General features: G+C 37.1%; 1 protein-coding gene across 3 annotated transcripts in view; it reads right to left on the bottom strand.

Moving 5' to 3' along the window:
* MGAT5 (alpha-1,6-mannosylglycoprotein 6-beta-N-acetylglucosaminyltransferase) overlaps nucleotides 1–12,920 on the bottom strand; it is a 133,323-nt gene that overhangs the window by 20,804 nt on the left and 99,599 nt on the right. For all 3 annotated transcript variants that reach the window (XM_082311865.1, XM_082311863.1, XM_082311864.1), the window contains exon 12: nucleotides 5,564–5,713. In XM_082311865.1, the coding sequence (XP_082167991.1) occupies nucleotides 5,564–5,713 (150 nt within the window). The remainder of the gene's footprint in view (nucleotides 1–5,563; nucleotides 5,714–12,920) is intronic.

Here is a 12,920-nt window from a genome sequence, read left to right as displayed (position 1 = left end):
ATTTCCAGAAAGGCTAAAACAATCTGTGAACGTACTTCCTAAAAGTATCTAACAAATGCTCCAAGTCACTAATTGAAAAAGAAGAGGGGAAAAAAAAAAAGAAAAAAGCAGAAATTAACAGGCAACAATTTTCAGGTACCAGTGAAGCAAGCATCCATCCCAGTACAGTTGAGGCTGCGTGGAAGACAAGGCTCCCTCCCACAAAGTGACAAATGTTTAGACCAGACTGTATTTCCGCTGTTTTGTGATATAAATGCACACTGTTAACTCCACATAAGGTTGCTGACTATGGCTTTTAGGGTACCCTCTTACCGAACGCTGTGCCCAGTAACACAGCCCACCGTGGGCAGCTACCTTCACCCTATGGCTGAAGATCTAGAAAGCAAAACTCCAAATTTGGCAACGTTGGCAACCCAACCGCAGGTACACACGGTTCAAAAATGATCTTGCTTTGTTAGCTGCTGCAGAATTGCTATGCAGAGTAGAATTTCTTTATGCTTCACTGGTTGATTAGTGCTTGAAACCATTTCATTTTCTGCATGTGAGCATTTTTCTCACCTTTCAAATGTTTTTGAAAACCAGAACCATTATTTTTCATATAGTGCTTTAAGTGGGCACACGCCATGGTAGGCTCTGTATGCTAACACCCCATATAACGAGATGATTGCCAGGAGGAGTTTACTGTATAAAAGTAGATCTAAAGGAGATAACAGCAAATAAATACAGATGTAAAATGATCATGGTAATAGCAGTGTGGGTTTTTTTTTTTTTTTTAAAACCATTTCCTTGTTTGCAAGGTCTGTGACCCAGGTGTGTCTGTGCCTGCAGTCTGCATGAATCAAAAAAGGAGATTCGTATCTGCAATCTCACTTGCCCAACTTGAGTAAAGCAGGTGTTGAAACCCTGAAGCAGGAATACTTTGGTTTCCCTAAGAAAGGCTGCTCAGGAACCTTTTCTGCCTTTGCAGGGAACTGAACCCCTGGTTTGGAATTTCGGGCTTTTGAGTTGGCCACCCAGCATGGGACCAGCCAAGATGCCATTCTTTTCTGATTACAATGTAGGCAGTCCTTTCACGGTGTAGTAGCTAAGTGGAAACTTCTCTGTCATGAAAAGTGCTTCACAACCACTCCTGTGAAAAAACAGTGGGGTTTTGTCTTATTTTTTGGAAACCACTGACTTTCAGTTGACATTAAGCAATTTATTTTTGGAGTTTACTGCACCAGATCGGACTATTATTAAAAAGAGTACTTGAACAAAGAGTCTTTCTAAATTATAGCCAAAAAGTATAAAATAAGGAGTGAACGTTTTACTTCACTGACTGTAATCCTGACTAGCTGAATATTTAAGAGAAAAAATTCACATTCCAGAGACTAAATGCTATAGTTCCATAAATAGGAGTGTTTATCTTCTCCTCTCCCCTTTCTAACATTACTGCACTTTATCTAATTTATTCTGTTGGGCTGGTAGGTTTATCACCGCTTTTGTATGCCTCCTTACTGAACTTACATATTCTCTTCTGAACTACCGAAACAGAAGTGTAGCAAAGGCTGTTGTTAACTATCTTGATATACTTTTCTCATGAATATAAAATACTTTCTGAAAAAGTCAATCCTTTTGTGATTGAAACAACTTTAGAATAGAATCACTAGTTAAATGTCTTTTCAGCGGATGTTGTGAAGTGTGTGGAAGTAAAAAATATATTGCTTCATAAAAGGCAATATGAAAAAAACAGTTTGTTCTCCTATTTCTGCTTATCCAACATTCATTGCAACAGGATTTTTCCCAAACTGTCTAAACAGGGTGTTGCTCCTACTTTTATTAATCACCATTCAGAAGCTGTAAATTCCACTTAGTAAAAGAATTTGGATTCCCTCAAAAATTCACAGTGACTCAAAGTAAAAAGTTGCGCCTGAAACTTTCTTGAAAGGAGGAATAGTTCTCAAGAATTCAGTACTGGTTCTTCCGAGAGAGTCTGGTCCAACTTCTCCAGCTGCCCACTTGGCAAGAAGCCACCTAAGTTGGCAGGAAGGCTGCCAGCTCGTCTATCCTATTTTCCTCTGACGTGATGAATGGCTTTACATCTTCTCATTAGGAACTGTTGACATGTCTCGGTTTTGTCATGCACTACACAGCTGAACTAGCCATGATGAATCTCAAACAGCCCCCTCCTGCTTGGAAAACGCACTTATTCTGAAATGCGTTGCTTTATAATTCACGCCAGAATGAAATGGCAGCTGCATGCTTTTGAGAATAACTGTGTCCTATACCAACTCGTGCAGAGAGACGGAATACATTCTGGGAATGCAAAGCTCTGATCAAGAATCATGACTGAGCTGTCACTTATGAATACTTTGCTGTCTAAGGGCAAAATGAAGCAGTGGAACATAAACTGACACTTCTGGGTACACTGGACTGTGTGATTTGTTACATTATTATTTAGCTCTGACTTTCTGAAAACTAGAGCATTTGTCAGCTGACCTAACAGAAACTTGCTAACACAGTGTTGAAATCACAAGCGATGAAAGACAATCCTTGCCTTTGGGTCTGAAAACATATATTTAGAAGAAGAAAAATCTGAAAGTTTCTGGAAGCTTAAAGACAAAGTTTGTTGCTTGGAGACAGCAAACAGCAGGCCTAGATGGTTCAAGTGAGCCTTGTACCCACAGACGTTACCATGCCCGAGTTACGGCTCCGATTAGTCACATACTTTCAGCACACTGATTGTCCAGTGACAAAACCCCATAACTAAATTCATTATGGGGCTCTGGTCACGTTGCCTAGCGATTAAAGTGATTATGATTAAAAAGTGTCCTCGAACATCACTGCATGCATGTGCACACATACACGAGGCTCCTCAGGACACAAAGCTCCCATTCAAGTCAGCTTGATTTTTGTGGAAAACCTGCACTTATTTTAGCAATTCAATCCGTGATTCATTTGACATAAACACAATTGACCCCCCTCACGCAGCAGATGGCCAGTAGAGTCAGGTGAGTGGGGGTTTGTGCTAAGCTATGTTAAAGTATTGTCTCTTAAAAGATAGCAAAATCTGAAACTGTGAATGTACAGACGACAAGAAGACTTAGAGCAAGTATGTCTGTTGATCAACACTGAGAGGTAACCATATGCTAAGGCAGAACAGCCAGTGTACCTATGAGATACTGAACATCAGCTAGCAAAAAAAAAAAACCAACAACGAAAAAACCCAACACAAAAACCAACCTGAAAATTCACCTCTGACTGAAAACGTCCAAACAAATTAGATGGTAAATCTCAGTTTCCACTTTCAATCTCAGAATGCTGCTGTTTCACTTTTTCTGTTAAACTAGATTTATTGGAACAAGTAAGTATTAGACAGGAATAATAACCAAAATTCATGATGCAGTAAGCCATATTTCATTTCATTTTGTTGCAACATCAGAAATACTCCTTTTGCCTGACAATAATAAGTCTTAGGAGAAGCAGATGGACTCTTAACTGCTTATCATCAGATCAAAGTTTTGTTTGCCTGGCTGCATCATAAATAAACAATTTCCTTAAAAGGAAAACAGCTTTTGTCATTTGCAAATCTGCTAACAAAGTCCAGAAAAGCCATATGAAAATACTATTTGCAGATTTAAAAAAAAAATAGTTTATTAAGAAAGATTGTATCAAAAAGATAATGTGATAAAAACACTGGTTTCCTGATACAGGGTTCTGAAACACATTGATGTGTTTCTCAGGGTCATCTACAAAAAAATGCAGCAAATTCTGAAAGGATTTCCCCCAATGTTGGGAACGGAAAAAAAAAAAAAAAAACCAACAAAACCAAACCCAAAACCACCAATGCACAACAACAGTACAGAAACTCATTAAAACTTAAAACGCTTGCAGGACTCTGAAAACAGTATAGTGTAGATCCATGCTTTTCACAAAACTACCATCTGTGAAAAATAAGCAACTTACTGATCTCAGGAGTACTTCACAATCACAAGACAGTATCTTCCATCTGATATTGCAATTACTAGGCAAAAACTGAGCGAAACTCTTCAGGCTGCTTCCTGTGCTACAAAACCCATGGAACTGCACTGTGCTGAGTTGCAGAGTATGTATGTATCAACTTGAACTTGTCCTAAATTGAATGTCCTTACACTGCATCTTAGAGCACAGCAAATATAACCAATAACAACTAGACGAGCTATCTACTTAATATCATAAAATCTAGCTTTTTAGTGTAATACATGTAAGATGGCTGATAAAGAATTAGAGGAAGACTTACTCAAACATAACTATCATTATGAACTGCACTTTGTAAACTATAAGGACTTCAATAATTCTGCAGGAAGTCCATTAGCTTATTTTACTATTCCAGTGAATAGAACACATTTTTTTTTCCAGAAAGAAGTCACTGTTTGTGCTTGGGGTTATTACAATGCCAATATTCTTCCCACGTTAGTACTATGATTAACACAGTGATTTCATACTCCACAGAGGCAAAAGCTGTGTAATCTCAGTATTATCTATGACGAAAGTAAATGTTGACTTTTTAATCTGCAACATTATGTGTATCTGTATGCATCAAGTACATACACCCAGTGGTTGCCTTTAAAAAGTCATAATTTGCCAACAGCTGTCACACAGAGATGTCAAATTACCATCATTTTCCCAAATATTTCAAAAAGGAGATCTCTGCAGTCGTGTGGGAAGACTGGGAGGTACTTGCTTTTTTCTTTTCTTTTTTTAATAGATTTTTCTGTAGAAGTGCACAGCAAGCAACTATCAACAATGGGGAGTAAGTGGCACAGTTCCACACATTTTGCTAATTTTAAACACACAAATCACTTCTTTCACCAACTGAAAGTTAAACATCCTATTTAAATGTAATCTACTGAAGTGTTTTAATGTTGTGAAGTGCCACCAAGATTATGGGAATGGCACAGAAAACATTCTAACTATGGGGACAAAAGTTTATTTATTTCAATGTATATACTGTCCCTAATCTTGAGTTCCCTTGACCGTGGGGCCACAGGCAAAGCACACCACAAAAAGCATACTCTTTTGCTCGCTCTCTCTGCACAAATGAAGCAGAGGAAGGAACTGAATGGCGAATGAAGTGCTTGCCTTTCTTCTTTTCTCCCCCAGAGAGTAGGGTCCCTCTAGGTTAAAGGCGTTGGTAGGGCACAGCAAGCACGCCCACTGTACAGCCTTCAGATATTACCTAACTTTCACATCAGGGATGTAAAACAAAGCACACTCTCAGCTGATAATCTCCTTGAGCTGAATATCACATTTAAGAAAATGAAAAATGCATTCATCCATGTTTCTCAAGCTGGTTGTTAAATGCGTCTGTGACTGTAGGCTGTTGTCCCAATTTTCTAATATTAGCTGTCAATCCACAAAACACGGACATGATGAAAAAGGTATTTTTAGCACGCAGAAGCCAACTTAAGCTCCTTTACGTTTGGTCATTTGTTTTTCCAATGCTTTTAAATTAGGAGCGCATTCGTAGGAGGTGAAATACGTGCACTTCAGATAGTGTCTATCTGTAGCTATTTTTGCTGCTACTCCCTCCTGACAAACTTACTTTGGTTTCTCTCAGCAGAAACTGCAAATCCCGCCCACTGAGTATACCGTGGTTTTTGACGTAGCCAGGAATATAAATAGTGCTTGTCCCGTGAACAGTTCCATGGACTTCCATATAGTTGTGGATGATGTCCAGGTAAGCCTTCTTATCCTGCAATAGCAACAATAAAATATTTTCAGTTTTTACACATTTCAAGCAGTAGTGTTCAATCAGAGCTGTTTTTTATTTCCTGTACCGCAAAAGCCAGAAAGATAAAAAATTCACTCATTCTTATGTGATTTCTATAATATTTGATCTTTCATTACATTATTAGTTTTGTTTTCTACTAGACTGGAAGAAAACTGCAGCTTTGTTATTCATAGTATAGGTATAAATAAATCAATACCAACGTCTTATTAATTTCTAATTGGACAAAAAACAGGTCACCATCAGATAGCTGTAATCTCAGCATGCCTAAACAATACTTGGCCTAAAAATACTAAAAAAACCTGATTTTGAAATATCAAATTTTCACTCTGTTTTTGTCAGAGATGCAAAATAATTATTGTTTCTCTTCTTTGTGAAGAAAAAGGTGCATCTCACCCTACTAAGATGCACTTGGGTGATGCACCCTACTAAGATGCACTTGCCACCTGAATAACTGAATACCCATTTTTATCTAAATACCTAGTATCTGAGTCCCATAAGATACTGACAAATATTCCACTTACGTAAAGTTTTAAAGGCATTTTGGAAAAGACGAGGAGAAGAGTAATGGCTTTAGTGTTGCGTTAAAAAAAAATAAAAAATAGTACACCATCCTAGTTTGCAAACAAGAATTACTTTAATTTTCAATGCCATATGTTTTTTGAGTTTTAAAGACTACTAGCATTCCAAAAGAAATTAGCTGTAGACTATATTTACAGGCAGTATGCAGCACAGATCAGAAAGACTTTCCCTCAATATTTGTACATAGTCTTAGTAATAGCTCTAAAATCAGGCAACAAGTTTCTGTACTTCTTGGCAGCAAGAGAGTTTTTAAGAATTCTACTTTCACTCACTATTTTTGTCATGTAAATTCTGCACACTGTTTCTCCACAGCCCTGTGTGAAAAGTGGCCAACAATTTTACTGCAGTTCATTCAAAGGGCCAGTAGACTGGTGAAAATCCTGCCTTTTCAAATCTTGGAGGAGCAATAAGGTATCAGGCCTAGGTGAATGAACACTATCACTTCTTAAAACTTCCTTGCTAAATTAACTGTTGGTATACATTCGAATACACAGGGTATTTAATGTCATGTAACAACTGGCTTCTAGCTTTAGTTTGCTCTACTGGTGATACTGTCTGGGATGAAGTAGGTTGCCTGCCTCATTATTAAATCGCCCTGATTTAATCTCAATTGTCATATACTGGGTATACACACTGGATTTAACACAAATGATTTAAAAAACTAAAAGCTTGCTCCATTTTTTATTTTTCCTTTTACTTCAAATTTGAATTACTCTGAAAGAGATGTTCCTCCCATTATTTATAAAGTAGCATAATTAGAAACCGTTGACAAGCTCATATACCCTGTGAAGAGAAAGTCCATTGTAGAACTTTTTCTTTGCAAATGTGCAGGAGAAATGTAAATGGCATAGCCTGGTCTTGTTTCCAGAATGCAGCAGTGGTCTGTTGTTAGAGATGCACCTTAATCCTGCCTGCCTGGCTTTCCATACAAACCCAGCCTATGAGCTAGGCTTTAGTGTTCTGAATGGGAAGAGAAGGCAACGAAGCACAGGTACTGCTGACATGATCTGCCTACAATAAGAACACTAACGCACTTGCCTCAGATTTTATGGGCTCGTATCACACCAACTGATGACATGAATGCACTCTAATGCAAAAAAAATAGGAGAAGCAAGCAGCTAGAAAGAACAAAACAAGGATTACCTAAAATTGCACTTACTTATTTTAATGATTTCAAAGACAATTTTATGAACCTGTTACAGAATATTTAGCTGCTCTAAAATAAAATATTTGACATTAAAATTATTTAGTCTTTACAATCTTTCTAATGGTTCCTGAGCAACTGCATTATTAGCGGTAGGACTGTTGAAGATTCTACATATGTTCAAAAAGCAATTAGGCAAGAAAAATCCATGAATCTATTGAACAGAGACACACAACTTTTGGCCCAAGAAGTCCACGAACCACTTGTCTCTGCTGGCTGTGAAACATGCCTGATTACGCATTCTTCCTTACACATCAAGTTTGGGCTATTTTTGGAGTCAGAATACTGGACTAGACAAATCTTTGATCTGAACGGGCCTTGCTGCCATCTTCTTATCTTTATTAGCTCATTTTCAAAGATGAATGCAAAATGGACCAAAAGAAACATAAGCTTTTCACGTCTCCTGTTTATATGTGATGCCAATAAAAATCTAGTGAGATTCTGAGAAGTATCTGTGAAATTCGTTGCTTAAATTCTGATGGAAACACTCTTTGATACATACAATGGACCTTGAATTTAGCCCAAAGTATTCCTCAAATCATCTTATTAATAACAAAGTGAATCTTCCTACTATATCCATGTGCTGTATATATAAATACCAGCACTTGATGGCTACAAAACAGGGAATACAGGATTAAAAAAAGAAAAAGGAGTAAACTGAGATAGGATGAAAAGAACAGGCTTCCGTGCTGTATTTACAGTAGTATTTTGGGGGGGCAGAGGGAGGGTTTTTACTTAAACCCTTAAAGTTACAAAACCATGTAATAAATATTACTAATAAATTCAAATTAACTGAGCAGACCTACAAATTATATTTAAAATTAATATATAACCAATCAACACAATTTAGGAAGACAAAGCAAAAACAGTAATAAAATCAGCATGTTTCAAGCATCTCTGCAAGTGCAAACAAAACATTAAATTAACTATCCATAACCTTAATTGGGAACATTACTTAACCATAGGACTGACTTCTTTCCTGATTCAGATTCTAAAACCACAGATAAAAAATTTAGTATCCCAAACAGCATCAATTCTTCCATCCATAATATTTAGAAAAATAACGGACTTTTAAATGGTGTCACTGGGTTTTCACCTCCACAAGATACAGTAACTACTGTAGACGGCGCTATAGAGTCTATAGAATTTATTTTTCCTCACAAAGGAAACCTTATAGATAGATAGGCATAAGTAAAGGGATCAACATGCAAAATTTGTATGAATTAGTTTTCAAACCACAAGAGTAAAAACATGAAAAAACAACACACACAAGCTGGGAAAAAGCTTTCAGCCCCTAAAGGGCAACCCTCTTTTAATCAAATTAAATTTTTAAAGAACAACTGGAACCAAGAGCAGCATCTTCCCTTTGTTCCCTGTACATAAAACAATTGCTCATAATTCTTCCAAAAGTCTTTCTTTCTGAAGGAAACAAACAAACAAAAAGCTCAACCAAAAACTCAGAAAGCACAACCCACAAAACAATCACTCCTTTATTCCCTTATTCAACTTGAGTCAAAAGCTACTGCTTTCATAATCATCTATAAAGTACCATAAAAATACCGTCAGCACCTTATACCTTACACAAATCTCACTAACATTTGTCTCCTTTTCCATTTAAGTAGTTCTGAAGTTCCACATTCCTTGTAGAAAAGTATTATTTTGGATCACGAAAGTATATATTGCAATCAGCCACTTTACAAAAATAATCAGAGCACATAATTCAATTCTAGACATTAAAAACATTGAATTAGAAAATGAGAGAGCGTAAATATGGCATTTATAAATAGAAAGGCTACAAGTAAATAAATCAAGAAATGTGATTTGCAAACAAAATATTAACATTCCTTCAACTGTTAATCCACTTCCTGAATTTGCTTGCTTGGGTGCTTATATAAATACTCCTTTATCTTAAATCATTTGACAGTAAAAGCCAGATTTTTACTGTCTTCAAAATGAATTCAAAGAGAAAAGATCATGGGCTGCTGGCTAGTCCTGTAAAATCAACATTCTCTGCAGAGTTTGGATCAGACCGTGCTGCTCACCCATGTCTGCTGTCCACACTGCAAATCTAGACTTCGAGCATGGAAGATAACCACATCAAAAAAAAAAAAAAGCAAATTATTTCTCCTCAGAATCAAAATGGAAGAATAACGGTGAGTAACAGTCATACAAACCTTTTCTGAAACAATTTTTCATCAGCTAAAATAAACATGCCATTCAGGAAAGTACTTTTTGTTGATCATTGACTGCAGAACTGTTATTACTGTTCATCAATTATTTCCACCTACTTTTAAAAGATAGGCCTTTCTCATCAAAGAAATGAAATGACAACTGTCTGATAAGTCTTTCCCTAAGACAATGGTGACAAGAAGACAGTCTGAAGGGCTGAAATTTTAAGTTTGGTGGGTGAAAAATTTAAGCATAAAAGCTGCAAAAATATGTGGTAGAAACACGATGCATTAAGAATTAAACTCAGCTTTTAGTTTTCTGGATGTGGTAGATGGTGGTAATTAACAACTCTGCTTTACCATCAGTTTGTCAGTCCAAGGTTATCGCAGTGCTTTGCAATTTTAGACCATTCAGGTACCCTCACTGAACACCAGAAATTCAGCACCGAATGCAACTAAGCACCACATATGCAGAACTACAGGCCAACGACATTTCAGAAGAGTTCGATTCAGAGTCCTAAACTGGTTTATGGGTTCAAAGTTCAAACTGCAAAATGTACATAAAACAGTTCATATACCCAGCCTCACTTTCTTATGTTGAAAAAGCCAGAACACAATGATTTTATAAAGCTTGGACAAACATAACACAGAAAAATAGGTACTAGGAGAGATCTTTGTGTATGTCGTAAATGCATACCATTAAGTCCAGCAGTCCTAACATCTGGGTGCTTATTTGCCAAAGTGTCAAGTTCAAGGTAAGCCAAAATCCAGTGTGTATACACAGTATATGACAATTGAGATTTGAGACGCAAACATAAGATCGGAAAATCTCTTTTCGAGAAGTGTCACTCTCTCAGACTTTTCAAGACATCCTTGAATAATGAAAACCCTGTCTACTGGGGAAACTAAAAGACAGCACAAATGCTGGAGAATTCAATGTACAACAATATCAAGAGGGTTAAACAGATACAGTGATAAATAGCAAAGAGCAGATGATGTCTCTTGGAGCTCAGATATGAAATTTTCAAACTGCTAGCCGTGGAGTACTTAATGCAGAGTACTGAATTTATAGATGAATCTGGAAAGGATTCAGTGATTCATGACTAGCAAGTATGAATTCTACACTGAACAAATTACCTGAAACTTAAATAAAGTGTTAACCATATAAAACCAACAAAATTACAATAGTCAGTTCCTTCTGTAGAAGGAGATCTTCTCTCACCAAATTGGTAGTGTCCTCAAAAGAAGACAATGAGCATGTAGAAACTCTTTAAAAGTTCTTAAAGGAACTAAGTCTCTTTGGGATAGAAGGGAATCACCCTTGTGAATGAACAGTCATCATGAGAAAGAGAATAGAGACATGACAAAGAATGCGGTCAAACATACTATTCAGAGTAGCAAAACTGAAACTAACTTGAAAATGTTGCAGAAAAACATCACAATACTGAACACATGGGGTTGTAAAGCTTTTGAAAAAGCCCCCTCAGTCATCTAAGGGACCGAGCGACTAGGAAATAGAATTACAGATAAATTGAACATAAATAAGTGATGCATGTGTTGAAAACCAGTCCTAGCTTCACATATGAATAATGGACCTGAGCTAACCAGCATCACTCACGAATGAAGACTTTATGGCATTATGATAAAATATTATTATGGTCCACGAAAAATATCAGTCCAATGTTCAGTAGCAGTCAGTCCACCCGGTAAATGACAGGAATTATTTGGAAAGGAATAGAGAAATAAAGAGACTGTCATTGAACTGTTCTATAAAAACACAGTTCTCCCCCTCCTCAGACACTGCTGCAGTTCTGGTCCCTTTCTTCAAAAAGAAGCCAAGGACACTGGATGTGATTCTCAGAGGGATAAGAAGGATCCAAGCTACAGAATGGTTTCCATTGTTACATACAGAAAACTATAACGAATTCATTAACGATTCTTCAGCTTAGAAAAGACAACTTGGCAGAACATGAGAGAGGTTTACAAAACCATAATTGGCATGGATAGCGACTGACTATTCATAATGTCCTGACACAAAGGAAGCCAAACAAAGCTAGCAGGAGGCAGGTTTAGAAAAACCCAAAGGTTAATGGCTCCTCTTGCAACAGGTCAGAGATTTGAGGGACTCCATGACAGATAAGGTTGTGGATGCAAGAAGGTTTGCAAAGGTTCACGATCAGACAAGTGCTTTGAAGACAGTTCTTAGCAAGATCTCAAAAGCTTGTCAACAGTTAGCGTATCAATAGACAATCAGATTCAGAAAATTCCCTGCGCTGCAAAAAGCTGGAAAAAGAGAGGATATGCAAAGGAAATATTATGTAACCTTGCCATGCTTTTGCTCTTCCCTAAATGTCCGTTTACAGTCTCTTTGCTAGGCACCTACCACATATGTGCATAAAATACACACCAGCGAGCACACATATATACATATCTATATCTCTATAGATATATAAAATTTATTTGCACATATATAATCTTTGCACAAAGAAGGAATAAAACATCTCAGTAAAGACTTGGGTTCTTCAAGATCTGCCAGAAGTCCTGCTTGTTCAGTTCCCTCATCTTTATCTCATTCATCATTTCTTGCAGTTCTTCATCCATGAAATTTTCTCCGCCCCCCCCCCCCCCCCCTTTTTTTTTTACACCGAGGTTTTTGAAAGGTTTGACAATGTTACTGTTAGGCAATGTGGACTAATGCCTAACCAGGAATTTCCTGTCCTTTGAATGGAAAATTCCAGAACTAACAACGAGACTTACTTGTGCACTGCAAGTGCTGAAGCAGAAAAGTGCAGGGGTACAAAAGAAAATAGGAAGGGAGACCACAAGCACAAAAGGCTGTGCTGGTTTTGCGATAATCAAATACTAGCAGATGATTGCGTTAATCAGTATTGTAAGACCTCACTAATGCATTTTGCAGCTGCAGAGTTCTGCAAAAAGAGAAGCTCATCACTGACCTGTCTGAAAGGTAAATACTCAGGGAAAACATTTTCTCCTTCCTTTCTTCATAATAAATGAAACTCTGATTTCCATAATAAATGTTGAAGAATAAGCCTTCAAAACTGTACATACATGTATACTTTTTACTGCACCTACAGCTACTAATTTGTTTTGATTTACTTGGTTTTTTTGATCCACACTTCTTTCAGAAGCAAATGGTGGATTTCAGAAATGTTGCTGAACTAAAGTGTCTGGCTCATTTCAATTTGTTATGTGGCAT

Source organism: Platalea leucorodia (genome assembly GCF_965183815.1).
Source record: "Platalea leucorodia genome assembly, chromosome: 5".
NCBI classification, from domain to species: Eukaryota; Metazoa; Chordata; class Aves; order Pelecaniformes; family Threskiornithidae; genus Platalea; species Platalea leucorodia.
Note: the sequence above shows the minus strand (reverse complement) of the source record. Positions and strands in the feature narration are given on the sequence as shown.